The 27,104-nt window shown below is 53.7% G+C and overlaps 1 protein-coding gene across 3 annotated transcripts in view; it reads right to left on the reverse strand.

Moving 5' to 3' along the window:
- WHRN (whirlin) overlaps window positions 1-27,104 on the reverse strand; it is a 46,608-nt gene that overhangs the window by 5,562 nt on the left and 13,942 nt on the right. Inside the window, exons 2-8 of one of the 3 annotated variants that reach the window (XM_068657297.1) lie at window positions 26,605-26,820; window positions 16,976-17,101; window positions 6,183-6,385; window positions 5,824-5,860; window positions 4,712-4,924; window positions 4,172-4,384; window positions 2,565-2,597 (exon numbers count right to left, since the gene is read on the reverse strand). In XM_068657297.1, the coding sequence (XP_068513398.1) occupies window positions 2,565-2,597; window positions 4,172-4,384; window positions 4,712-4,924; window positions 5,824-5,860; window positions 6,183-6,385; window positions 16,976-17,101; window positions 26,605-26,820 (1,041 nt within the window). The remainder of the gene's footprint in view (window positions 1-2,564; window positions 2,598-4,171; window positions 4,385-4,711; window positions 4,925-5,823; window positions 5,861-6,182; window positions 6,386-16,975; window positions 17,102-26,604; window positions 26,821-27,104) is intronic. The other 2 variants (XM_068657299.1, XM_068657298.1) reach the window with 2 other exon arrangements.

Consider the following 27,104-nt stretch of genomic DNA (forward strand, 5'->3'; position numbering starts at 1 on the left):
TCCTGGAGCACATCCTACATCCCAGCCCAGGCCTCCTGGCACACGGTGGCTGTGTGGATCCAACCAGAGCCCCCTGCCAGACCCCAGGACAGCCCTGATCCCGATGCCCAGCTCGGTGCCCCCTGACACCAGCGCTGCTCATCCCACCCGGGCTCTTCTTTGTGCCAGCAGGAGATTTGCCTTTCCACTACTTGAGTGCTCTGGGGGCAAAAGTGATTACACAGAAATTGCTCCGGGCTGTAAAACGTAATGGCTTTTAAGCTGAGCACGCTGCTTTCAGGAATTGGCTATTTTCAGACCGTGATTTCCTGGAACTCCCTTAAAAGCCCCACCGAAGCCGTCTGAAAAATGGGCAGTGGCATTTACTGAGGCTGCTGCCTCTCTCCGCCTCTCCTTTGCCCCATCTATTTCCCAGTTACCTATGGGAAGTGGGAGCCAGGCGGGGCCCTTCCAGCCCCTCTGCAGGGTACAGTTGGGGGACTTTTGTCCTCCCCACCTCGAGCAGAGCCCCAGGGTGGAGCAACAGAGCCGGAGAGCATCTTTCAGACAGGCAGCCCGTTTCCATTCACAGATTAGGTGGTGGAGAAAACCACCAGCTCCCTGGGGGATACAGATCAACCTTTAATTAACCTCCCAGTTCCAAATGAGTCCCTTATCTTCCTGTAACTGCTAACAAGAGCTTTACAGAGCCACACAGCCCAGCTCCCGCAGGGTTTAGCTCTTGAGTAACTGCGCCAGGCTGAGTGGCAGCCCAGCCTTCCCCCTCTCCTCCTTTCCTTCTCCCTCTCCCGTGCACTTGCAGGGCTTGAGGACAAAGATGAGGGTGCCCAGAAGCCCAGGTCCCCAGGAGCCCCTGAGCACAGACATCTCAGACTTGGTGGTGTGGGGGGCTCTTCTGGTATGGGCAGCAGCGACACCCTCCCACGGGGGCTGCTGGACCTGGCAGAGGTCTCCAGTTCCTCTGCTCTTGTTCTGTGGACACTTGTGCTTGGGGTTCTCTTCCCAGCAGAGGAACAGCTCAGGACTTCACACCGTCATCCTCTCCTTATGCTCCTGGTGACACGGAGACCAACAGCAGGCAGCCGAGCTGAGTTCCTGCACTGGGAGCAGCCCTGCAGCTTCGGGGAGCTGGGAGCAGCTCCTGGGGAGCCAGAGCCTGGGAGGAGAAGGCCCTTTCGATGACAGTCAATTTGCTAGGAGGCAGTGGAGAAGAAAAATGAAATCAACGGGGATCTCAAATCCTTAATCCTAATAATGAGTGCTGGGGCAGGAGGCAGGGACAAAGGCAATGCTAAATCCCTTAAGGACTGCCTTGGTTGCAGGCAAATTAGAAACTCACACTGCTCTGACCAGGCAAGTCACATCTGATTACTGCAGTCTACAATTAACCTCTGCTTTGCAGGTCTTATCTTGGGATCCAAATCTTCCAAATCTTCCATTTAGGAGAGGTGGCAATGACGATCAGGCAGACACAGCCAGTGGGTGGCACAACCGAACAAGACTTCGCCTCACCGCCGAGTATCCTTCAGACATTCCGAAATGCAATCACTTTTTGTCCCGATCAGCCCCACACGAGCTATTTTTGGCATGTCTGCTCACCAAACTGCTGACTTTGTTCATGAAACCAAAGAAACCTGCCCCAAGGTTCAGAATGCCTCTGATAAACCTCACAGCCTTCTTCTTCTAGGCATCTGTTGTTCCTGGGGGATGAGGCATTTGGGTCGGGTTCTCAGCTACCGGAGGCTCTGTGTCCCAAAGCAGTACTGGTGAGTGGTGGAGCTGAGAGCTGCGGTGTGTGAAACCTGCTGACCGCCACCATTCAGTGCCCAACAGCCACGGGAGAGGGCAACATTCCCTGCACAGCAGAGCCACGCTGCAGGGCACGAGCGTGCAGCCCTTCGCCTCCTCCCAGCCCTGAGCTCTGTGATTACAGGCAGATATTCGAGGCTCTGAGATGTGTGCAAGGATTTCTCCAAGGCTGAACACACACAGTGTGAGTACAGCGACCCTCCTGCACAGATTTTTGCACACCTGAGGTCTGTAAGGAAAGCTCTCCAGTCCCTGGGGATGCGTGATGTGCTGGGACACCCCGCAGTGTTTCACCAGGGTGCCTACACAGGGAGACAAGGCAACAGCAGGGAGAGCTGGCACAACAGGGCCACGAGGCAGGGGACACAGCCGGGGGTCCCTCGGGTATTAATACTGCTGGTCCTTCTAAAAGCCCAGCTCTGAGCTGCTACTGGCACTTGGGGCTTTCATTCAGGCAGGACATTGGTACCAGTCGGAGCTGGTTCACAGCTGAGCCTGGTCTGCACTGCGGTGCTGAGACCCGCAGCCTTGCTGCTGAGCTAGGGAAGGGGACTTAGGAACGGCTCAGCAGAGCCACGGGGAGAAGAAGCAGAGCTGGGAGACACGAGGCGGCTGCTCACGTGGCTGAGACACGTGCTGGCCCCGGGAAGGGCCTGTCCCCCACCTCCCACCCAGCGCACATCCGCATGCACTCGCAGCTCGCCTCCTATGGCAACTGCGGTACTCGAGCTGCCCGACTCGCTGCTGGTCCCTACCTCCATCAGGTCTATTAGCCACAAGAGCCGCTCCTGGGGACGTGCGAGGGAAAAGCAGATTAAAACAAGCATAAAAGCGAAAACATAACGTCAGGGAGGATGCAGAACAAACAAGCGAGAGAAGCAAACCCCAGCACAACGCATCCCTCCTCCCCCAAGCCCACCCTGCAGGATCCACGTCCCCGTGCTGAGCAGGAAGGCTGCAATCAGCCCCTCCTGAGAGAGCAAACAGTCCACAAGCTCTGTGCCTCCTCTCTCCCCTGCGAGCTGCTCAGCACCCACCACCCAGCCCCTGCTCCCTGCTTGGCAGCAGCTTATCCTGATCCAGAAAGGCACTCGCTGCAATCCATCCTGAACACCGCAAGCCATCTTTTAGGTATTTCTGAAGTCAGCAGGACAAAAACACAGCTCTGATGCTCTGAACCTTCCCCGAGGCCTTTTGGAAAGCAGGGCCAAACTGTGGGAAAGATACAGCCCCAGGAAAGCCCCCCACCTTGCTGCCCCTCTGCAGCACAATCCCACCCGCCCCGCACGTGGGCCGGTTTGCTTGCTGTCAAACAAGCAGAAAGCCCATCATCATCTGTTCTTTTCAAGAAGGTTTTAATTTCCAAGGTTGCTAATGCATTTGTGATGAAAGGCATTTTACGGCCAGGAAATTAATTTGGGGGCTGTGTGCCTGCACATTCTGAGGTGATTACGATAACTTAATTAGACGGTGCGTGCAACGAAGGCCTGGCAGCGAGACGTGGGAGCACTGCTGCTAAATGCTGGAGTGGGCAGAGGCTGGGACAGGACGCAGCTGGCCTGGCTGCTGGGGACCCGCTGGGACAGGGAACAGGCAGCCACATCTCTGAGGAGGTGGCTCTGAAGTGGCAGCAAGAGCTGGTGAACAGCGGCAGGGACGGCGTGGCAGCGGCGAGTCACTGAGATTTCTCCCGCACTGCGCGCTGGAGGCCCTGGGTGGGAAGCAAACTTGCTCCCTCCCTGGGGACAAAGGGATGCTCAGCCCCCACGCAGAGGATGGGGCATCTATCTCGTCTCAGGGGCACTGAGAGATATCATGATGTGTCACCCTGTCACCTTATTGCCCCTACAGATCTCACTCTTGTGCCCAGCCTGCAAGGACCCCAGAGCATCTCAGAATTTAAGTACCTGCAGCGCCCATACGGGACACCAAACGTGTGCAGGACCCATCAGGAGGCAGGTAATGCTGGAGCAACACCGTGCCTGTCCCTGCACTCCTGCTCCCTGCCTCCTTCCAGCCCACCCGGCTGCTCTAGACCCTTTTCTCTCTGCTGGGAACCAAATGGATGGCAAAGGCCTCTCGGAGCAAGGCTGTGCTTTCCAAGTCAGCAACAAGTCATCATTTTCCTGCCCCTGTAGGATACTCCTGCCTCTAAAAGCAGGAGTGCTGTGGCACAGCCTGCAGCCAGATGAGATGAGCCCTGGCAGCTTGTAAGGGGATAAAAAAGTTTTGCAGGAACCCATGGGGGAAGCAGACTTCATGCTGGGGGAAATGCCTGCAGAGCACTTGGGGGAACTGAGTTTGCTGCAGGGCTGCCAGGAGCTGGGGTTGAAGGGAAAAGGAAGAGCTGGAAGAGACTTACCCGGGCCGAGCTGACGGTTGTGGAGGTGAAGTGGCTGCTGGAGGAAGAGACGGTGTCACTGTAGGACATCATGGAGTAGGAGTCGGTGCCGACGCTGGGCCCCGAGGGCTGCCGGGCCTTCATGGACTCGATCTCTCTCTTCAGCACCAGGTTGTCGAAGCGGTCAAGGTCTTGCGGGGAGATCACGCCCCGCACCTCTGAAAGCAGTGAGAACTGGGCCAGGCAGACAGACAACCAAAGAGAGGTTGGAGCATGACCACACTCCCGGGCACGTGAAGCCCCATCCTCCCCCCATTCAGCAGTGGCAACGAGACGCACGGGCAGGTAACGAAGGAAGACGTTCGGTCTTGAGCTTTACCAGAAGCTCCTCTGCCACCAAATGCCAGCTTGTGCCTCCCATAATGTCCTGCCCCTGGATTTTGCTCTCAAACCCTCACCCTTGACCCTGTGCAGACACCCGGAGGTGCTGAGCCACGCCGTGACCATGGCTCTGCTCAGGCCCCTGAGATAAAATGTCCCTGTCCCCGGTGCAGGGCTCACCTTAGCGTGCGTGTTGAGCAGCTCGAAGAGCGCCATGACCAGAGCATCCACGGAGATGTTGCCTTCCTTGTACTCGTCGAGGTAGTACCCCATGGTGGCTCGCTCCTGCTCGTTCAGCAGGTGCCGCGCTTGCTCCTCCAGCATGACTCGGGTCTGGTTCACCATGCTGCTCAGCGTTACCTGCGAGCCCGCCAGGCCCCGGTAAAACACAGGCTGAGGAAGAAAACAGGGCCTTGGGTTTGGGCACTATCCTTTGGCCAGCCACTGATTTAACAGCAGGCTGCATTCCTTCCTGGCACAGCTGGGGGAATGGGTGCCACGAGAGAAGGCATCTTGTGCAAAATGCATCTTGTACAAAATGCACAACTTGCACTGCAAGCTCAAAGCAGGTAAAGAAAGAGCTAACAGACCCAGAGGAGCCCCAGGGATGTCCGACTGCAGAGGCAGACTGACAAAAGGCTTCTTTCTCTGGGGAGGATTTCTAACGGAGGAGGTCCCTGCTGCTCCCCCCCCTGCCAGTGTTAGCAGTCAGAGTACAGATATGGAGCCAGACAACATCCCGACTGTCCTGGGGACACTGAAAGGAGCTGAGGCTGGGGAACATGTTTTGCCAAGCAAACAGCATGAAGGCATTATCAGTGCAAGCCACCTGTGAAACCTCCTGGCTTCATTTCCATTTAAAGGGAGAGCACCTTGCAAAGGGCTGGTGCAGAAGGGCTGATGTGGTGCTGCAGGAACAGCCCCGGGCAGGGCCCTGCTACCCTTGTGCTGCGGGGTGGGAGAGATCCTGGGATGGGATGGGATGGGATGGGATGGGATCCCCATGCCCTTGCCTGTCACCCCTGACCATGATCATCCCCAGGCTGGGAGGCTCCAGCTGCGCCCCACAACTGGCCCAGCAGTGGTACAGGAGAGGGGTTCCCATTATGCCAGGCTTTGTAGAAATAAAACTAGCAACGTGAGATAGGCAGGAAAAAGGCTACAGCCAGCTAAAAGGCAGCCGTCCTCATAAACTAACGTCCCTTTTACCACCAGGAGCACACCGCCCTCCCTCCCACGGAGAGATGGCTTTTTTTTCACAAGGCACTGAGGTGAGGGCTGGCATCTCTTACCCTGGCTGCCGCCTCCGCAGCGTGATCGCCCGCTGCCCTGCGAGGGGGGAGAAGATGAGTTAACACCAAGTGCCACGTGTCCATCAGTCGCCTCCTGGAGCAGTCATCCCCTGAGGAGATCTCTTAGCTACTCTTCTCCCTGTACCTGTAAGCTAATGGGGGAAAGCTCCCGGCCTGAGAGACCAGGGAAGGGGCTCTGAATGGCACAGCAGCATGCTGCCCACACCTCACCCACCGTACAGGGTGCTGTCTTCTGAGCACCAGCCATGGGGGCCACCCAGCTAAGCACCGGGGGTACTAAGTACCCTAGGGGAGCCCTGGCAGCCCTATTTACTGCATGGGGTGTAGCAGGCACCTACCCTGCTGCGTTGACCAGGGTCTCTCCGATCTGGGAGCTTGCTATCCACCTGGTCTCGTCCACGGTGGTGCGGGCATGGGGCAGCCTCCCGATGTCCTTCACTGTCATGATGAGGTGGCGGGAGGACTTAAGTAGCTTCACCGCCTCGTCATGGGGGATGCTGAGGAAGCTCCGGCCGTTCACCTCCAGGATCTGGTCTCCCACCTGCAGAGTAAGGGCAGGGTGAGCCCGGCATTGCCCTGTGGGCATTGCTGATAGGAACGTGCCTTCCTCTTCCACTGGAGAGGAGCTACTCACCTTACCCTAACGCCAAACTGGGGCCACAGTAATTGGAGAGATGAACAGAGATGAGGGAGAGGATCCAAGTGCTGGTGGCTGGAGAGTGAGACCTTCAGCCAACAGCCAGCAACGGGCCAGGCTGGGAAGCCTGGAGGAGCCTATCCAGGATCCTGAGTCAGACCAGTCTGCAGATGATGTTGGAAACAATCCCCAGAAATACAAAGAAGTCCATTCCCACTCCTTCCTGCTGAGCTGGGAGGCCAGGAGCCATCTGCAGAGGCTCCAAACCCCGGATCTCTGCGTGCAGCCCCAAGGGCTCACTCTCAGTGTCTCAGCCCCAGCCCTGTCAGGGGGGAGCTGGGACAGCCGGGATTTCATCTCTCCTCTCCCCCCATTTCCTCCCCAGCTGCTCCTGAGAGCTTTCATCTTGTGGGCACAGCCTTTGTTGTACTCAGGGGCTTCCTGACAGCCTGGCCGTGCTCAAGGCACAGCATTCATCTGGAAGAATCTCCTTCATCCCAAGTCCTCTTTTTCTTCGCTTCTAGGGCATTCAGTGCGCTTCTCACTCCCATATCAAAATTCACCCTGTTCCTGATAAGCCACCTCTCTGAAACTGCTTCTTCATATCTTTGCTTAACCATAGGCTTCTGCTCAGCTTTTGTCAAAACACAATCTTGTTTTCTTTATGCCGTGATACAAGCAGAACACGACAGCTCTTTAAATAACTCGCCCCCAGCTTGGAGGAGAAAAGGGAGAGAGGGAAGTGCTTCGGATACTGAAGTAACAGCACAAAGAGTCAGCACGAACTTTTCATCTCCGTCCATCTCACTCTGCTGCTGCTGGGTCGAGGAAGCCTCAGAGGACTGGGATTAATTCTCCAGACTTAAATTCACCCCAGCCAGAAGCCCCGACTCGCCGCTGCCAAGCCTACCGCCGGCGGGCTGCGGCTCTGCTGCCACCCAGCTTCCCCCAGCGCCACCCAAACTTTGTAGGGTTGAAATAAAGGACACCACGACTACCAAGAGACCTGCTGACTATCCCAGCAGCCAAGAAGCCTCTCCAGGCCCGAGCACCCAGCAGCAGGGCCAGGACGTGCCGCACCTCCCGGGGTTTAGGGCCGGAGCAGCAGCTCTCCAGGCCCGGCCATGCTGGCTGAGGACTGGCACACGTGCAGGCCCCCTGCACACACACACACACCCCTTCCCCTTGTTAGGCCTGTGGCAGGCAGTTCAGCCAACAAGAACCGGCAGCTTCAAGGCTAAAAGGACCCAGAAAGGCGCCTCCCAGGGGCCTTTCCCTTCCGCCAGCACCCACAAACCTGGGGCAGAGTGTGTCAGCCATGCTGCCCCTGGGCTAGAGGGGCCCCAAGCGTGGTGTGACCGGCACCACACAGCCCCCCAAGGGGCGGTTTTATGAGAAATCAAGTGGAGAGGAGGGGAAGAGCAGCTGGTGGGGAGTCCTGGGGTGGCCGAAGGACCATGAGCCAGCAGAAACCACTGCAATGTGCATCCCCAGAGGGTACTGAGGGTATTTCACAAGCAGAATCCGGCCCTGGCAGCAGCCACGTTCAGGGACCAACACCAACACTGCCCCTGCTGCCATATAACCAGCCAGGGGCACAGGGCACAACCACAAGCATTATCCAGGGCCTCAGGGGGAACACAACCAGCTCACCCCGAGGGGATTCGGACCCCGGGGCTCACACCGAAGCAGTGGCCACAGCCCGGCTCCCCTTGCCCTTGCTGTACTCCGCAGTGCCATGGTCTCAGCCTCCCGTTTCTGCCAGGTTTACGCACTTCTGTGGCACCAGGGGACCTCCCCCACAGACTGCTGGAGAGCAAAGTTGGCTTAATAGCAAAGAAAACCACAATTACCTTAAATTATGCTCCTCCCAGCAGCGCTCGAGGGGAGATTGCAGCAGCCTAATTGTTATTACATTTTGCTTTGTTTTCTTTTGAAACGAGTCTTGAAGAAAATTCCAGATGCCTGTTACAGAGCCCCCGGGCCTATTCTCCCCAGCAGCACCCCCAAACCCACTGTATGGCACTTGTGCAAGCACTGCTGGGGCTATTTTAGGGACCACAGAGGCAGTTTACATGTGCCGAGGATGCAGGGCAGCTTCCCTCTTTGCTGCCTGCAGCGTTATCAGCCACCAGACCTCCACAGTGGCAAGCTCCCCAAACAGTCCTGGCACAAGGTGGGCACAAGACAAGTTATTGTTGGGTCCAAGCAAGTGGCCAAGAAGGGAAATTTGACCCGCATGGCCAGGAGGTGGAGATTAGAGCACTGGGTCTCAGGTCAAACGTGAGAAAAGCCCTTGGGCTGCCACCTCTGCAGCTGGCCCGGAGTCCAGGCCAGGGCCTGGTGGCCCATCCCCAGACAGATCTCTGGGTACAAGGGCAAAACCTCTCCCCTCCAACTCTGTCCTCTCCACAGTCTGAACTGGGATGGCAGAGCTTTCTGGGAAGGAACAGTATGAGGAGGATGAACATGCAGGGCAAATTCCACAGAGCTTGCTCCTTTGTCCTTTAAATGTTGTGGCTGGGTGTGAGCAAGCCACAGTGGGGACTTGTGTTTGTCCTCGTGTCCAAAATTAGCCTCAGCAGGCAGGTCCGGGTGCTGCACAGCTCAGGAAAGCCTCCTGACTCCTGATCACCCTAAGGAGAGCTGTCCCTGAGCACCGTTTGGCCTGCCAGGAGACCTGTACTGGCCATGTTGACTCCTCCAGCCTCAAGCTCCCCTGCTCTGCTCATAGCCATAGCAAATACCTGGCTTTGGAGGGTCATTCACGGAGCTCATGTTGATCCTCCGGCCTTGCAAAAATGGATGCAGACCTAGCGATGGTGCAGGGTCTCCCTGAGAAGCCACAAGGAGACAAAAGGAGTTGGAGAAGCTGATCAGAGCTGCAGCTGTGATTTGGGAAGGATCAAGAAAGCACGCAACAGAAAACATGCTGACAGGAAGGAGTGGTAAAAAACAGCTCAAGAACAGCTCTAAAAACAGTGCACTGGAGATATCCACGTGGATGTGTGACCTTGCTGTGAGTGCATTCCCCGGTACGTCCCTGCCTGCCCAGCAAGGAGACACAGAAGGGAAAGCTCCAGAGAAGGGAAGTGATGACTGGTGGCGATGAAGGTGCCTGTGAAAGGACAGATTGCAAAGATTAGGCCTGTTAAATTTAGAGAAGAGGTGATGTGTGGGGACTTGATGGAGCTATATAAAATAATGCTGGCAATAATGAGAAGTCAAGGGCTCTTGTCTACCTTTCCCTCTGATGAAAGGACACAGGATGCTGAGTGAGGCTGGAAAAAAACTGTGAGCGGAGAAAATAGGAAAGGGGCTGGAGCAAAGGCACCAGCTGCATCCCAGATGCACCAGAGCTCGGTTCTGTGTTCAGCCCCATCCAGCCACCTCAGGCTGGCTGCCTCATTCTTCTGGGGACATCTCCTTCCTCTGTGACATGCAAAGGGGCTGGTGGATAGCAAGGGCTGTGGCAGCCCAGGACAGCCCAGTCCCCCAACACCACCATCAGGGCCTCTGTTTTGACCTCAGCATGGTTCAGCCAGTGCTCTCTGCTTGCTGTCCTTGTAACCATGGTTAATTCATCAGCTGCACAGCTAATAATGCGGGAGAGATGTTGGAGATGAGAGAGACCCAAAGGCAAGGCTGGGCTGATGCAGGGCCCTGAGCTCGCAGTGGGATGCACGCTCCAGGTCCCGCTGCACCTTTTTTCTCCTTTTCTTCTTTCTCCTCTGGCTCCAGAAAGGTTCTCAAAGCAGCAGCCCCTGCAAACAGAGCCATCTGCTCTTGGCTCACCTTTCCCTCCTTTGACTTTCCCTGGAGAAGGACAAGACGCAGCACCAGGGATGTGCTGGATTTGGCAAGGTCGTGACCAGGAGACGGCAAACCCTTGCAGCGGCTGGCAGGGAGCACACAGAGCAGAGCTGTGTCTAGATGGGATGCTCACACCTACCCTAGAAGGCTGCAGAGCAGAGACCAGCTGCCAAAATCACGTGCCGGGGATGTGAAGCTTCCCTGGTCTGAAAGAAAAGCAGCCTTGCTTCTATGAACCAGCTGCAGGAAGAGCCCGAGGCACCAGCTCCACCTGAGCTGATCCGGAGAGACACAGAAACAGGGAGGGAGGGAGCCCAAGGGAAGGCAAACCCCACAGACGACCACATTCCCAACCACCAGACAGCAGAAATACCTCAGGGTCCTTTCCAGATCTTTTCCAGGTCTCTCAGCTTGAACCCAGCAGTCGGAAAATTGCTGACCACCAACATAACGAGGAGGATGAATTATGCAAGTGACTAAACTGCCGAGAGAAATGCACCCGGGTGTGATGGCCATCACCTCCCAGGCCTCTCTAATTCACTGGGCCATCCACTGGAAGGGATTTTGCTGCTAGCACAGAAGGAGCACTGGGCTCACTGCAGCACCAAAAGAATGAAGACCCAAATTCGATTAGATACTTTTATTGTAATCATGAATCTTTAATAGTTTCCCATATCGGGGATTAAACTTTCATGATTTTTTTGTTCAAGACAGTTACACTGATTTAATGAACCGTTCTTTAGTTTTTTCTCCTCAAGAGCAGGCCAAAAGGAAGCTGGCAGGGAGACCAGAAGGGGCCCTGGATGAGCCACAACATCGGTCCCTGTCTTCATTGCTTTTTTATCATTTGTTTTCCATGGCTGTCTGTTCTCGTGTTCTGTTAGTGGGGTGCCCAGCACCAGACCACCTCTGCCTGGTGCTGCCTGAATATTAACAAGGGGTGAGAAGAACCAGCCACAAAATACTTGGATAAGAGAGCACCTCGTGCAGGGGAAAAAGACCTTGCAAAAATAATTGCTGCTGAAGGGCAGATAAGGAATCAGTGGACAGCCTAAACGACTGCAAATCAGCCTATCTAATGGCACACTCCTATTAGGGCAGAAAAGGATTTTTGCTAATTAACATCGATATCTCTTTTTTTCCTCCAAAAGTCAAGGACAACTGGGAAGGGAATAAAAGACTGCAGAAATGCAAACAAACCATCTGTTAAAATAAAGGTTGACTCTAGCAAATGATTTGCTGTATGCACAGGTCCTGACCAGCATGGAATAAATGAAGGAATAGTAAGACACAAAAAAAAGTTGTAAAAGAATACACAGAACAGCTACTGCCCTGAATGTTTCAGGCACAAGTTTCCAGTGGTGCTCAGCAAATGGTGGGGGGACATAACGGGACCTACTGAGTGCCTGATCACTTCTGAAAATGGCATTATTTTCACTTTCTAAAGAAATGTCTATCCTGGAATGCAGGGGCTGAGCATAGCGTGCAAAAGGTGGCCACAAAGAACAGAACAGTTTAGAAATACCACACCTCAATGATGGGCCTGGCCCCTTCTCTTTCTGGAGACAGAGTTACACGGTAAAGGGATGCGCAGTCAAGAAAAGTTAATGGAGTTAAGACAAGGGTTCTGATCTCCTCAAGTCCCTTAAAAATGATAAAAATTGGCTCTGGGAGAAACCCAGTCACACAGATAGAAAACTAGGCGAGAGATTTTAAATACGAGTTAATGTTAAATGACACCAAATTGAGCTGGGAGTAACAGGGCTAGCAGGATGCCAGGCGGTTTGGCACTAGCACCAGTCTTATTTAATGCCACTAATGGGCCAGAAGAGAGGTTAAATTACCCTCACAGACACCACTGAAGTAGAAGGAATCTCTCTCTAGCACAAATCATTAACGAAAGCAGACCTTAAGAAATTAAAAATGCGGACAGGAGAATGCATGAATCAATTTACCAACAGCTGAATAGAGACTCGCAGAAAAATAAGGAGGTGCTCAACTGCCCCAGGAGGGAAGCGGGTCGGGGCAGATGATCCGTGCTGAATGAGGCCAGGCAGGCTGCTGGAAGGATCAGCCAGATCCGGGAGCGAGGCAAGGGAGCAGCAGGTGCCAAGTGCTGTCGGAAAATGTGTTCCTATCCCCAAACACCTTGCAGTACAAATACAGCGAGCAAAGCAAACACAGCCTAGATACAAAAGCACACAAAATGTCTCCTGGGGTTCCAGTGCTGCTGCGGGGAGGTTTCGGGTGGCTTCCCAGCAGAGGAGCAGTTTAAGCAGTGCCATGTCCCCGCAGAGGGAACGTCACTGGAGAGGTGACACTTTGCACACCACGACCACGCATCTCTGCAGTGCATCTCTCACCTTACAGCTTATTGCCCATGAGGCTCTTTTTACGTTCTCTTTATCAGTATCTTCATCTCTGCGTGGACCTCAAAATGTGAGCCAGTGTTCAAGGGACAGCTTCATGAATGTCACTGCTGATGCAAAATCACCCACCTCTTCTGATTTATAGTCTCTCTTTCTCCTTCTCTTGTATGAGAATATATAGGGGTTGTGGCAGCCTCCTTCTACCCCAGCCTTTGTGCTGCAAACTCAATATCGAGCTGTTTGCTCAATGAAAGCTACCTGAAATCTGCTATTTCTGATGTAAAGGTCAAGGAGAACAAAAAAAGAAAAACGGCCTAAAAAAATATCCTGACAAAATACAACACGAGGAAAAAATGAATGCGGAAGAAATCAAGATGAGCAGAGTCCCAAGTGCCAACAGAACAAGCTCACCTCCCGGAGGCATCGCTGTGTACGTCAGGAGGGAAGCAAGAAGGACAGAGCTGAAAGCAAACAAGGTTGGCTCGTGCTCCAGCCGCAGCCCTCTGCCACCCGGCACTTCTTCAGCCCAGGAAATTGCACCGAGGCAGCACATTTTCAAGCCCGCCTGAAGAACGCCCTGTCCGAAGGCTCAAGAATGAATAAACATACGGGCCGAGGCCAAAAGGGTGAACATTTAATTACTGACTGCAGCGACGCAGCCTGCTTGCTGCTGGCACCGCACAGCGCTCGGATGGTGGCTGCGGTCCCCACACGGCGTCACCTCGGCCCCACGGTGGCAGCTGTAACTTGGCTCGTCCCCCTTTCTCTGCACAGGGACCTCCAGGTTATAGCTTCGGGTCTGAGAGCAGATGACTTGGTTTTGACTGGTTATTGACATCGTTTTGTTTGCCCTTTAATCAAAATTTAAAGGCAATTTTAAAAAATCCCATTACAACATTCTGAAATTCTGATTTGGTGCCATGGACACAAGAGGGTTTCCTGGCATATTTTTCCCCTAAAATTAAAAATCTGGCAGAGTCAACTCATAAAAAAAAAATGTAACAAATTCAGTATTGCCAAATCTTTGCTTTCTTTCTTTTTTTTTTTTCTTTTTTTTTTTTTAAGCAAATATTGTTTTATGCAAACAATGTCTTGGCTTCTTAGTCTCGTCTTGCTTGTACCCTTGCCCTGGGGCATCTCTTCCCTCCATGTGTTATTTATAGGACACTGCTGTCCACAGACCTCTGCCAGGACAATCCGAGGACTGTCCCCAGCCAGAGCAGCCTTAGGTATGGCTACACCAAACAGGGCAGAGAAGTAGCTGGAAGAAGATAAATGCAGGGCTTTATGTCAGAGAGAGATTCCCCTAAAATCCCTGTCCCACTTAGGCCCCGTATCAAGAGGCCGGTGTTGAATGCTACCAAGGCATCAGTTGCTGAGCTCCAGAGCTGACAGCGAGTTTCCCAAAGTCACCGTGGGTCTGTGACAGCAAGGAACAAGCACCAGGGCTCAGAGACCGGCACCAGATTCAGCAGCTCATTACATGGGGTTTTATTCTCTGCCTCTAAGCATAGAAAAACACTTCTAATGGATGTGGTGAGCAAGAGACGTATCTCAGCATCAGAGGAGGCAGCAAAACCCTCAGAAGGATCCTCTGCCTGTGAAATCAGCAGTCACCTTTCCACCAACTCCAGCCAGGCTGGGCTGAGCTCGCCCTGAACAAAACCACAGATATTCTGTTTGAGAGAGCAACGCGTTACCTGGCGATCCTATTAAGCCATCAGTTCCCTCCTTGTGATACCACATTCCTTCCACCAGCACCTGCAGTAGCACTGGGAGCTTGTGGATGCACTCTACACCTGCCTGTGCCTAACAGCAGAAATTAAAAGGCCTTTCTTTATCTCCAAACCTCCAGGCGGTCCTAAATCTACAGCTTGCAGCATACACAACTCGGGGGGGAAGTGTGCGTGCGTGTCTGAAATCACACAAAGCCTGACGTTCAGAAAAGCATCGTCCTGCTGGCACGCACAGATCAGCAACTGGAAACCCGAACAGCAAGGACAGAGGGATAACGACCAGACAGGCTCCAGCGTGCAGCCAGCGCTGCGGCACAGCCCCTCACGGCGCGCCGCCTGCCTGCACCACGTGTGCGTGTGATTTTTGTCTTGCCTTTGTGGCAGGCACAACAGGAGAGGTGCAGGGATGGCTGCGTGGTGCTGCTGTGGCTGTCTGTGTGCATCTTGCAGCGCAGGCTGGCTGAGCTCACCGGCTGGCAGACAGCAGGAGCGCAACGACGTGCCCCGTGCGGCTGGGAGTGGGGCTTGGGGCAATGCAGGACTGCACATGGAACAAACGGGAACAACCTCAGGAAAACAGTGGGACTTTCTCCTTTTCCTGCCTTTAATCTTTCTGGCTTTTGGTGTTTGTGAGGTGGAGTCTGACCTGTGGCACAGGGACAAGGGACAAGCAGGTTTGCTTCCAGACGGCTGCTCCCCTGGCTCCGCAAAGCGACCTAAGTGACACACGGACTCATGCCAGTCCCAGCTCTTTAGGAGGAAGAATTATCCCATGTTTCTCATCATCTGTCCTGAAATCCTTGTGCCCCGAGCACTGTCCCTGCTGCCCCTCGCCACCACCTTGTGTCCCATCAGCACCCCCGGGGGACGGCTGCGTGCCGGGGCAGGGTGCAGGCGAGGTGCCAGCCCAGGGCAGAAACACAGATGCAGGACAGGAGGGAGGCGTGCAGGGAGCCTGCAGCAGCAGCTTTCACTCCTTGCTGCCCTACAAGCAAAGGTCTCCCTCCTTCTCCCGTGGCTATAAAGGGGACCCTGGTGACCTCAGTGCCGACAGATGCAACTGGTTTGTGCAAAGCTGCCTGAGGGACGAGATCCTGTCTGTCCCAGCCCTCTCCACCAGTGCCCACCCTCCTCGCCCCAGCAGCCCTGGGGGATGTGAGTGACTTTGTGAGGCCGCTGGGACAAAGCTGAAGGCTTAGCCCTAAATGGGCCAGGGTTGATCAAGGGAGAAACTTATCGCTTCGTGATGCACGGAGGGGATCAGAGGGGATTTCCCCTCGATATTCCACAGTCCAGCACGACTTCAGTGGACTGAGGGAGCACCAGGGGGTTTAATGTCTGTCCTGTCTTGACTGACACAAGTAGCAGGGAAAGAGCTGGCTGTAAGAGCCCATGGGACTGCACTGGAGACAGTAAAAAGCACACAGTGAGACTGCAGGGAGCTGGGTCTCTTAGAGGGGAGAAAAATGACAGAAAAGAACCTCTGAGTGGTGAAGGAAAATGCTACAGCCTGGGGGGTTTGAGTCTCGAACACACCCCACCCATCAGCAACACCTGATGTCTAACAGCTCCCTTTTCAGCTTATTTTACTGGTCAGTGCTGTAGAACAAATAAAAATTTACCCCCAAACACCCTGACCACACACAACTGAGGTCCCAATATGTCCCACTGTACCCTGAGACCCGGTACAGCAGGAAGGATGGGGGAGCTCTGAGGTGATGTGTCTGCATTGTACATGGTGGGATTAAAAATAATTTTTAAAAATATACTAAAAAAGAGATGTAGCACCTCAATTTACAAGAGGTCCATGACAAAACCGTATCAAACTCTGGCCTAGAGCAGTCCAGCCTCAGAAGGGCCCAGACAACCCTTCAGGAACCTGTTTGAGCACAGAGGGTGCCTGCCATAACCCAAAGTCACACCAGCTTAGGCTGCTGATTGACGGGCTCTGCTCCAGCCCCGAGGGTGAACCTGCTGCTTCGGCTTGTTAAGACACGATCCTTGCAGATGACAACGCTGCGGGAGGAAAGTGGCACACACCTGTTCCCACTGCAGCAAGCCTGCCCTCCCCGCGTGGAGGCAGCTAACTGCAGCCCCGCAGGCAGGCTCAGAGCTCCCCGTGCAGAACACGAGCTCCAAACTTAATGGGGTTGGATGCGAGACGCGAGGGGAGGGCACAGGACCAGGAGCTTTAATGGAAAACTCCTCCCTGCCAGCTTAGGGAGGTGAGGGTGACTTTCTTCACCTGCCAAGTCTGTGCTGCAGCCTCAGGTTCCTGCACCGAAACCAACCCCAGGCTGTCTCAAGGGGCAGAAATCAGGCAGGGGGGAGCTAAGGCAGAAGGAGGGTACAACCTACTCCACAGGCCATAAGGCTGCAGTTCTCTCTGCACGGCAGCCTGGCTCCCTCAAGCCTTAGCACCCAAACCGTGCCACCAGCCTGCTCTGAAACACCCCACTTACCTCTCCACTGACAGCCCCGCAGAGCAGGAGCAGAAGCAGTTGTGTGTCAGAGCCCTGTGCCTGCAGCCCCAGTGTGTGAAGCTCTCCTTCAACCTGCCCTGGGGTTGCTCTTACCTTTAAGCCCGTGCTCTCTGCTTCGGAGCCTTTGTCCACACCGGTGATGTAGATGCCCAAGGAATATTCCGCCCCTCCTCGGATCATAAGCCCCAGGGACTTCCCTTCATTCAGGACCAGATTGACCTGCAGAGGAGGAGGAGCAGATGCTGAGAGGTGTCCGGGAGCTGCACAAAAGCACCTCAGCGGGTCATGGAGAACTTGCAGCACCCATGATTTGGGTTTGCTTTGTCTTTTCCTCTCTTTCAGTGCCTCAGGGGCTCAAATGGGGCGGATGCGCTGATTGCGCTGGGAAGGTGTGGAGGATGGCAGCTCTCCGAAAACTTGGAAGAGAAGAGAAAGAAGGTGGAAAGGAGCAGGTGACAAATCCAGCAGGACAGCACTGCAATGGCAGGAGGTTAACGTGAAGGAGGCACAAACCAGCCCATGAGGAGCAGCGACATTATTCCTGGAGGGGTTTGGGACCCAGGGAAGGAGATGTGACGCAGCCAGGGACTGAGAAGCCACTCTGCGGGCAGCAAGGGGATCAGCCAGCCAGGGCACTGCCAGCACCGCTGGATGCCAGTGCTCCTTTCTCCTCCCTGTATTCTACAAAAAAACAGCCCTTAGCGTTAAGGACTAAAAACATCAACCAAAAAACCAAGCTCTTGGTTTTACTTATGGCAAACACCTTTCACATCCAGGAGCAGCTCTCTGAGCTGAGACAAAACCCCAAAGCACCGCTGCCACTGATGGAGCGGTGCCAGTCTGCGCTGGCTGTGAACTCCCCCTCGCCCTGCCCGTGCCCTATGCAAACATGATTGCATGGTAATTACCCACCACCAGCCTGGCTGGGAAACGGCCCAGCTCGACTTTCTGCCCTTCTCTCACAGGGCACGACTGCAAGGGGCTGCCCCAGGCGCTCTCTGCCTGGAGGGAGCACGAAGAACAAGCAACAGAAAAACTGCTCCAGCGAGGACTTCATTGCAACTGCTTTACCAAGGAACACCATGGAAGAAGGGAAGAGCTGCTCTAACCCCACCACATCCTGCTGCCTGTCCCTGTAAAGGACCTCAGGGCTTGCAGAAGACCCAGTGGCACTCCTGCAGCAGGGGCAGTGCCCAACGCTCCCCATCACTGGCAGAGGTGCAGGCACCAACCACTGCTGCAAAGTTAAATTCCCCCCCAAATGCAGCCCTGCCTGTACCCTGGATTGTTGCGCTCCCAAACCCCAGCTCAGGCACAGAAATGTGATGTGCAGGTACTGACTGGGGACACCCAAACGCTCAGACATGATCCAGTCACCACTGGAGCCACCAGCACAGCCTCGTGTACCTGAAGCCTGGCTCCTACAGGTACCCGTGGTCCCCTCCATCTCACCCACCAGGACACCTCGCCCGTCCTCAGAGCATCCTGCACAGAAGGCATTCAGGAACCATTTGCACAGCCACGTGCCTGATTATCTCTCATTAATAACACCAGGGCAGATGTTCCACCTGCGCTGCTCAGGACAGCAGCACATACCACAGCAGATGCTCAGCGCTTTCCGCAGCGCTCCGACAGCAGCAGCACCGTGCAGCACCGCCAGCTGCCCGCCTCCACCTCCCCTGCCCGCAGGGCCCGGTGCTGGGTGAAGGTTCAGGTGAGAATTTAGAGGGGATGAGCAAGCCTGTGTTTAGCTCCCGTGGGGGGTCTCAATTTAAAACGGCCTTTGTGCAGTCACGGCGTGACATTTTCTAAATTAATAACTCCAGGTTGGTGGTGTTATTTTTTTTCCTTCCCTCTTTTGTCCCAAGTTTCAAGCCGATTCTGGAGAAAAGCAGACAGCAGGAATAAAAACAAACGAGAAAAGCCAAGACGCATTTCATACTGGCAGAAACAACCAGAAGCAGGCCTGCTTGTGAATGGGTTTTTATATTTAAACTCTTCATCCCTGTCAAATCAAAAGCTTTCACATTTACCTGGATGCAAAAGTCATTTCCAGCTTCAGTTCATTAATTAACCTGCCTTTCTGGAGGACACTGCATTATGCAGAGAGTTCAGCCCAGCTTTAGGGAGACTGGCAATGAAAATCCTTTTTATCTGGGTGGTTAAGCAGCCGCAGGACAGAAATCTGACTAGGGACTGGCAGGGAGTAGGAACTGCAAAATTATGTACTTTATGACATGGATGCCAAAACAGTCCCTGCTTTTCCATTCTGAGATCACAGCCGGCTGGAAACTCCACTAATGCCTCATCAACTTGTGCTTTGTGGGGCCGTGGGCCAAAGCAGGGTGATCCCACAAACACGCCACCGCCACTCTCAGCACAGCACCCGCTGCTCGCACTCCCAGAACAGCTGTGCCTCGGCAAGCGAGGTGCAGGAGCTGTGGGAAGTTACCCACCTGCATCGCCACCCTCGTCTGAGGCTGCACAGAACTGAAATCCCCTGGGTTAATCCCTCACCTGCTTTGCAGCGCACAAATTGCTGGAAACAATTTTCGGATTGAAGCATTATAAAGGAACCATAAAGACACCTTCATGCTCCAGGCTGCACAGGAAAACTGGCAGACAACCTACCCAGCAGAGCATTTGCCTGTCAAAATCAAGGGCAGTTTAACTTTTTGTTTTTGACATTAAAATGTTGCTCTGATAGAACTACTGCATTACAGAAATTTCACTGTTTTTTTTTTTTTAAACCAGAAAAACATTAAACTTTTCCAAAATCTTTCTCTTTTCTCCCCATTTGTCCTAACAACATTCAGAGTTTGCCTCCGAATAGAATTTCTTCACCACAGCACTGCCATATATTTCAAAAACTCCTCAACTTTGATAAAAATACACGTAGCAGCAAAGCACACAAAAGCACAGATCAGGGTGAAAATAGCCTGGTACTGGCCAGTGCATCCCTCTGTGCATCCCTGAACAACAAATAAATTCACCAGCCTGCACTAAGGCTAGCAACGCAAGAAGCAGCTCAGTATCAAGAAATTTACATTTCCTTTTAACACTGCCCGAGGGATTTGGAAGCTTGTCTCCCCACCCCAGTATCATCGAATTGAGTAAGAGATACTCCTTCAAAGCTGGTGTGGTGCTGAGAGAGCGAGTTTATATCCACACACGTACCAGGAGGATCTAGTCTTCAAGAAGCAGCAAGTGGAAAGCAGTGAATACAGCCCCGAGCAATAAAGGTCTGAAAGACCTTCTTCCCTGCAAGCTCCAGCTGTATGGGAAAAAAATAAATTAAAATAAAATGCACTACTTAAAAATGTTACTGCTGGCAATCCGTGAAAGTTGGGTTGTTGAAGGCTTAATTGCATTTCTTAATTAACAACTACCTACTCCTCTCCAAATAAACGCTGCAGAAATTGCAGCAGAACCTCAGGCTGCTGGGAAAGCATCACGGCAGCAGGGGCTGGAGGAAAAAACTCTGAGAGCGTTCAGCTTATTGACAAACCGCAGATTTAGGGAATAGCTGAGAAATGAAGCAAGCACACGCAGGCAGGAGGCTCGGTTTGATCAGATGCAGGACGGGCGAGGCAGGCAGGAAGGAGGCGCAGGGAGATGGCGCTCCAGGAGCCAAACCCTGCGTTAAGCCGATTGCCAGGATGAAGCCCCTATCCCTGCTCAGGGGCTTAGGGATAAGGAGGAAGGCAGTTTGCTGAGTTTCTCAAGGGCCTGCTGCCTCCAGGAGGCTGTCTGCAGGGATGGGGCCTGCCACAGAGATGCTGTGAGGCTGCCGCTGGGGATGGTATCGTCACACCGCCTCCCCCAGGCATGGGACTGTCCCCAGCCATTGCAATGCCCACCGAGGGCACCTCTCATGCTCAAGCCCAGGCTACGAGCATGGCCACAGGATGGGACGGAGGCTGTGGCACGGCTGCGGAGCACGGTCCGAGCCACGCTGTCCCTGTGGCTACACAGCACCCACCTCCTCCCCTGTGCTTCGCCAGGGCTGAGGCCAGCCCTAAGCTACCCCTGCACGTACAATGCAGCATTTGGAAGGTCAGGGACACAATTTTAATCTCAATTTCAGCACTGAAACATCTGCCTCCTGCTGCTGCAGGAAATGAAGAGGAAAAAAAACACATAATCGATAAGGCGTTTGCTCTGAGTTGATACTTGCATGGGATTTCTTTTCTCCCGGTTTATGAAATTACCTGTTGACAGACTCAATTTTACCATTAGAAAAAGCACTTTCAGACAAGAATTGCTCTGCATCGGTACAATTCAGCGCACAGCTGCATGACAGACCGAGGAGGTTCTACCCGTGCCGACAGCTATTTCCATGCCATTACTGCTAACACGCGACAAAAACAACACTTAAGGGGGCTCGCGGGGCTCATCTCCCCTCCTGCTTATGGAGGGAACCCCACCGCCTCATGTCTGCACACCGTGCCGAGGTGTGAGCCCACCTCCTGCGGCACAGCGGTGACACCCAGCGCAAGGGGACAGGCAGGCCAAAACAGCAGCACTGCACGATGGTCTCCAGGCCAGGCCATCCACCCAGCTGTTGTTAAGCCATGCTGGGACCTGTAGTCATCATGGCTTTGGGCATAAACATCGCTTTTGGGTGTTGTTTCTGCTCAAAGTGCCTGAAGTAGCGAAGCACAGCACCACCAGCATGGGTTGACCTGAGGGCCGTGCTGAGGCGAGGCCTGCCAGGGCAGTGCGGCCCAAGGCAGCGGCGTAACTTTTACCCCAGGGTCCAAGGCACCAGCCACCCATGGCACACACTCCAATCTCCACAGAAACCCTGCAGGGTGGTGGGGAGGTGACCATGAGTCGGCAAGTAGCCTGGGCAGGCCTCTAGCCACAGAGCCAGCAAGGTCAGAGCAGGCAAACAGCAGGAGACGTGGGGAGCCGGCCGCTCCGCGCTGCAAACGTCATCACAAGCCGAGAGAAAGAAATCTGTCCTTATCTCCTGCATCTCTTATCCTTCATGCTCAAGTAGTCACCATCAGCCTCCCGAAAGCATTCAAGCCACGCAATGTTATCACAGATGTATTTTTCCTTTTGTTTTTTGTTTGTTTTTTTTTGGTAACAAACATAGCTACTTTTGAACACAAAATTGCCTGGAGGCAGAGACATTCTCATTCTCTTCTTTGAGTATATTTTTCTTTCTTTTGCTGCACCAAAAGCATAAAGGAATAAGCAGCTCCCCTGGCAATCGGCACATTAGAGCAACAATTCAGCTGATGAAATGGCATTTCTCGGGGAATTAGCAGTGCAACACTTGCAGAGCATTTCGTCTTCCTCCCAGCTCAGCAGCACCTATGAGTTTTTGCTGGCTGATGGTTTCCAAAGTGCTTTTAATGAAATAAGCTGTTGGTCCCAGAAGTGCATCAACGACAATTCACAGCATAAGTGGTCTTTGCTGTTGTCAAAATCCCAACGGTTTGAGCCTGAGCAGATCATAAACATTAACCTGCTCTGAAACACGGGGTGACCACTGCAAGCAGGTCCCACCTCCCCAGCAAAGAGTTTGCTTCCTCTGCTGGGATGCTGCTGGGGGACTGCGTCCTGCTGCTGTGTCTGTCCTGGAGATGGACGGCTCCAGGAATGTCCCCTGAGCTCTGCAGCACTGCAAGCTCTTCATTTCAAACTAGCTACTGCCCACCATCCCTGGCTACTTCACCTACAGGGAAGATGTGCACAGGGTGCACAACAAACCCACTCATTCTGTAGGGAAGGCTGGCTCTTTGCGACCACAGGAAACCAGTAACAGGAAAAACTTGGAAATATGGCCATCTCTTCAACCATGGACATGGAAAGCATCGAGATTTGCAACAACTTGCACAACCACAGGTGTATACGTGCCTGCACCTCCTTCATCCCTCCATTCCCATTAGCTCTTGCACCCCTTGTGCCTTCTCCTTAGGTATTATTCATACTAGGTCAGGTCTACACTGAGTGATTGACCCAGGTCTTAGCTTCCACCTCCTGCTTGCCCATGCAGAATAGCTCCTGACCCAAGCTGCATTTTGGCCCAGAACCTCTGCCTGAAAAGGAGTGTGAAAGCAAAGTCAGTGGACATCCCCCTGGTAGCTCCCCAAATCCCCATAACGCTTCCTTTTACAGCCAAAAGCAAGGGAACCCCAGTGTCCACACAAAGATCCGAAGCCGAGGGTGAGCAAAGCACCAGCAGTGCTGGCTGCCTTCTGTGCTGAACCTGCGCTGCAGCCAAGCTCCCCGAGGAGGTGAGCCTGCTGGTGAGCCGAAACCCCCCCGACCCAGCCACACACCGCTGCAGCCCATCTGCTGTGCGCCCCCACGCACCGCCGGGTGCCGCTGATGGCAGGCAGCCACGCGCCCGTCCCTCCGCCGCCAGACAGATCGCTTACGCTGCCACACGCACGCCAGCAGCAGCGGTTTCCATTTCAAGCTTTTTGATAATGAATGCTTCTGGCTGCAGATAAGCAAACTTGTTAAACTACGCTACAAAAATCCATCCTTTCAGCAGGAACAGCAGCGCTGGGGAAGAAAGGTAGCCAGACAGGGATATCTCTATTGCCTGATGAATGCAGGACGCCTCCACCAACCTCGAATTTAACCTTGCAGAAGCTGGAAACATCTCCTTAACCACGGCAGCACTGCAGGTTTACTGAACTGTAGCAAAGCATTAACAAAGTTCCTGGTTTACATCCTCCTGTGTAGGGCTGAAGCCTGATCTCTGCCCATTTTCCCAAACAGCGCCTGCTAGAACGCTTTTGCGTCTGTGTTGCAGGACATTCAGATTGATTAGCAACAGGAGAGGGGGGTGGAAAAACCCACTAATCCCCGGCCTTGCCCTTAGGATGTAAAGCCATCCAGAAATCAAACAGCCCGCAGGGATACCCGTCAATTCCAGCTGACTGGGCTGAATTAACCAGGGACAGGTTGCATTTATTTGCATGGTATCTGTGAACAGAATAACCCCATTTATATCAGCAATATATAAACAAACACAAGTGGAAAAGAAAAAAAACTGGAGGCAGACTGCTCCCCTGTTCTGGGGCATATTTTCGTCTCTCAGTGGTGCACAGAAACGGCAGGACAAAACGACTCTGTAAGTTCATGCCCTGAAGCACGTGTTCAGACCAATAACGTGCAGTCACACCAAACAACCCCTCTCACAGCCACTGGCTAGGTTGGGGTCTCGCTGCCAGCCAGCCTTTGATGATGGTGGGGCTTGCTTTCACTGCCCCACATCACGTCTGGAGGAGCCAAGGGCCAGGCACAAGCTGCATGGGGCTCCTGGGGGTCAGATGGGAACAGCAGTGGCAGCTGTGATGAGCCACATAGGAGCGATGCCAGGAGAAGGTGGAGTAGGTGCCTGCTCTTGTGATCCAGCACCGCCCTCTGTATCAGATCATTACAACCCATCTCTGTGAGCTTCAAATATTTTCTGCAATTGCAATCGACTCTTCCCCAGGTAATAGAGGGGTGCTCATGCCCTGCCCTGGGATCAGTGAGTGATCCTCCATTAGACAATGCATGATCCTCCATTAGGAGGAGTTAAAGTGCCCAGCCTGCAGGAAGGCAGTGCCAGGGAATGGAAGAACAAGCACAGATTTGGGAAAAGCCAGGCACACAGCGAGGCTCTTCACTCCTCATGGCTCAGCAAAGAGCTGCTGAAGGCAGCATGCCACGAGCTGGGAGCACCACGAGGCCTGGGCACTGCACCCAAGGCTGGCAGATCTCCTCAGTGCTCTGCAAGTGCAGCGCTGCCACAACGAGGCATCACACTACGGCACCAGAGCACAGCTCAGAGCGAGGAGTACACCGAGGTCCTGCAGCCAGGCTGAGGCCAGGATGGTGCCACACTTGGAGCTAGGGCCCCTCGCACCTTGGGAGTGAGTTTGGGCAACAGCATCCAAGCCATGGATGCTCTTAGAAGTTTAATGTGGCCTTCATTCAACTTGGCTTGAGTTCCCTTCCAAAGTAAATGAAGCTATGGTAATTAAGGCTGGTTTAACTTGCAAAGTTCACTCATTTTCTTGTGCACCCCCGCAATACAGCTCTATTGAGCTGAGGACGACAGCAGAGAAGAAGAGAGTGCTCTGGTCTGCCAGCAGCTCATGCAGCAGCCACGCTGCCAGAGAGCCCCACAGCACCCGCAGCACCCCTCCCTGGAGATCAGACGCTTGGGAAGGGACTCGCACAGCTGCAGGCTTCTGAGCATCTCGTGTTGTTGCACAGCAAGCTGTAAAGGAACTACGTGCAGAAACACCCCCTACCTGCAGCTTCAAAGAGCCTCTGCGTGCTCTGCAGGGGCTGTATCAAGGTGACACGGAGTGGTAGGGGGTGGGGGACAGCAGCAAGCCAGCAGCAGTTTCTCTTCTTAAAGTAAAAATAATGTGCCCTTCTCCCTTGTGGCCCACATAAATATTTCATCAGCAAACTGCCTCGTCCTGAATTAGATTTTTCCCTCTCTGGCTGAGTTGGGAGGCCCCAGCTTACAGCTTTCCAGGCTGAGCCGAGGACATTTGGGGCAAACAATCAAAGTGCTGGGGGCAGCCAGAGTGATCTCAGGATAACCAGAAGGAAATATGTTGAGGCTCCAGGTAAATCCACGCCTTTGGGCAGCGCTCACTCCTGTGACAGTACCTGGATGTCCCACAAACACCAGAGAGGCAATACCATGGGACTAACAGGTTCCCTATCCATCATCAGCGTCTGCTCCTCTAGCTCATGCCCCATCACGAGGGCATCATAGCGCTGTTCCTCTGCATCTGCAATGAGTCTCAAGGTCTCTGTGCACAAGAAGCACAAAGTAGAAGAAAACTAAATCCCCAAGATGAGGTATTGCACAGTGAACACACAGCCAGGTTCCTTCGTTTATTATATGGCCTGTCTCAAGGGATGATGGGCTCGTGGTCAGAGATGGGAATCAGACACGCTGATATCCTTTCTGTTCTGCCACAGGCCCACCACTGGCCAGACCCTGCCAACTCCCCTGGGCAACAGGATGAAAAGCCTTCCCCTTCTGCTTTGTTTTCACTTGCCAGGGCTGCCCAGGCCCCTCCTGGCTCTGCTCACCTCTCCCCAAGAGAAAAAAGTAAAGTATCCGTTTTATTTTATAGCAACTTTGGAAGAAAAAAAATAATATATTTTTTTTTGTTTTTTTTTTTTCCTTTACTTAGGCAAAACTGCCAAGACACCCAAGAAAGCTTGATGGAAACACCTGAGGAAATATGTGAAAGGCCAGCAGAAGGGCAGTAATGTGCGTTGGGATCCAGCCCTCCACACCCACAGGCCCTCCTGACCAGGACAGGTCAGTCTCCCGCTGAGCATATGAGCAAAGGGCCTCCAGCCAAAACAGCAACCTGCTTGGGAAAAGCCTGACGAGCAATTTCTCATTTAACTGCCCTGACAGCATTCTCACTGCCAGACAAGTCCGTGTCTGGACAGCGCCTTGTCTCCAGCTCAGGAAGGATTACGGGCTCAGGCTGTACTTGCATCAGACAGGACCAAAACCAATCCATCTTGCCTCACACAGCTCCCCAGTGGAAACTGAGGGAAAGCTACAGACCCGGGGAGGAAAATGGGACACAGCATATCCTGCTGGGCAGGCTGCCCTAAGGGAAGCCAGAATATGAAAAGGAAAATCTGCAAAAGCCACGAAGAGGCTGCCACTCACACTGTAACTGTGGATGGGCCCGTAGGGGGGTGGCTGCCCCCCAGCTCACCTTTTTCTCGTCGCCCTCCTGCAGCAGCTGGAGGTGGCTCCTCTTCTCGCTGTCGGTGCGCAGCGAGCTGTTCTGGTGGTGCGGCAGGCCCAGCGGCGGGGACACGCTGCGGCCCTGCGGGTCCACCCAGGTGTAGATGTGGTTGGTGACATAGCCCCCGGGGATGCGGCCCACCGAGTGCACGGAGAGGTTCAGCTTCTTGCAGCCTTTCAGGAGCTGGAAGACAAGCCGAAGACAAGAGAGGTTAATGCCCACGGAGGCACGGGACGACCTGGCTCAGGGCTACGGAGTGCCACAGCTTCGTCTTTCCTTGAGAGTGAGAGATCTCTGTTGGTGGCTGCAGCACGGCTGGAATGACTGAGCTATAGAAAAAACTAGTGAAAGGTCTGGGATTTTTATATGCTCTTGAACTACAGCAGGCCCCAGGCCGTGCTGCTGCTGCCAGAGCAAATACGTTCTCCCCACCAGCCAGGCAAAGAGCAGCTGAAGCCGAGTCCAGG

This window comes from Anas acuta, chromosome 20, assembly GCF_963932015.1.
Source record: "Anas acuta chromosome 20, bAnaAcu1.1, whole genome shotgun sequence".
NCBI lineage: Eukaryota > Metazoa > Chordata > Aves > Anseriformes > Anatidae > Anas > Anas acuta.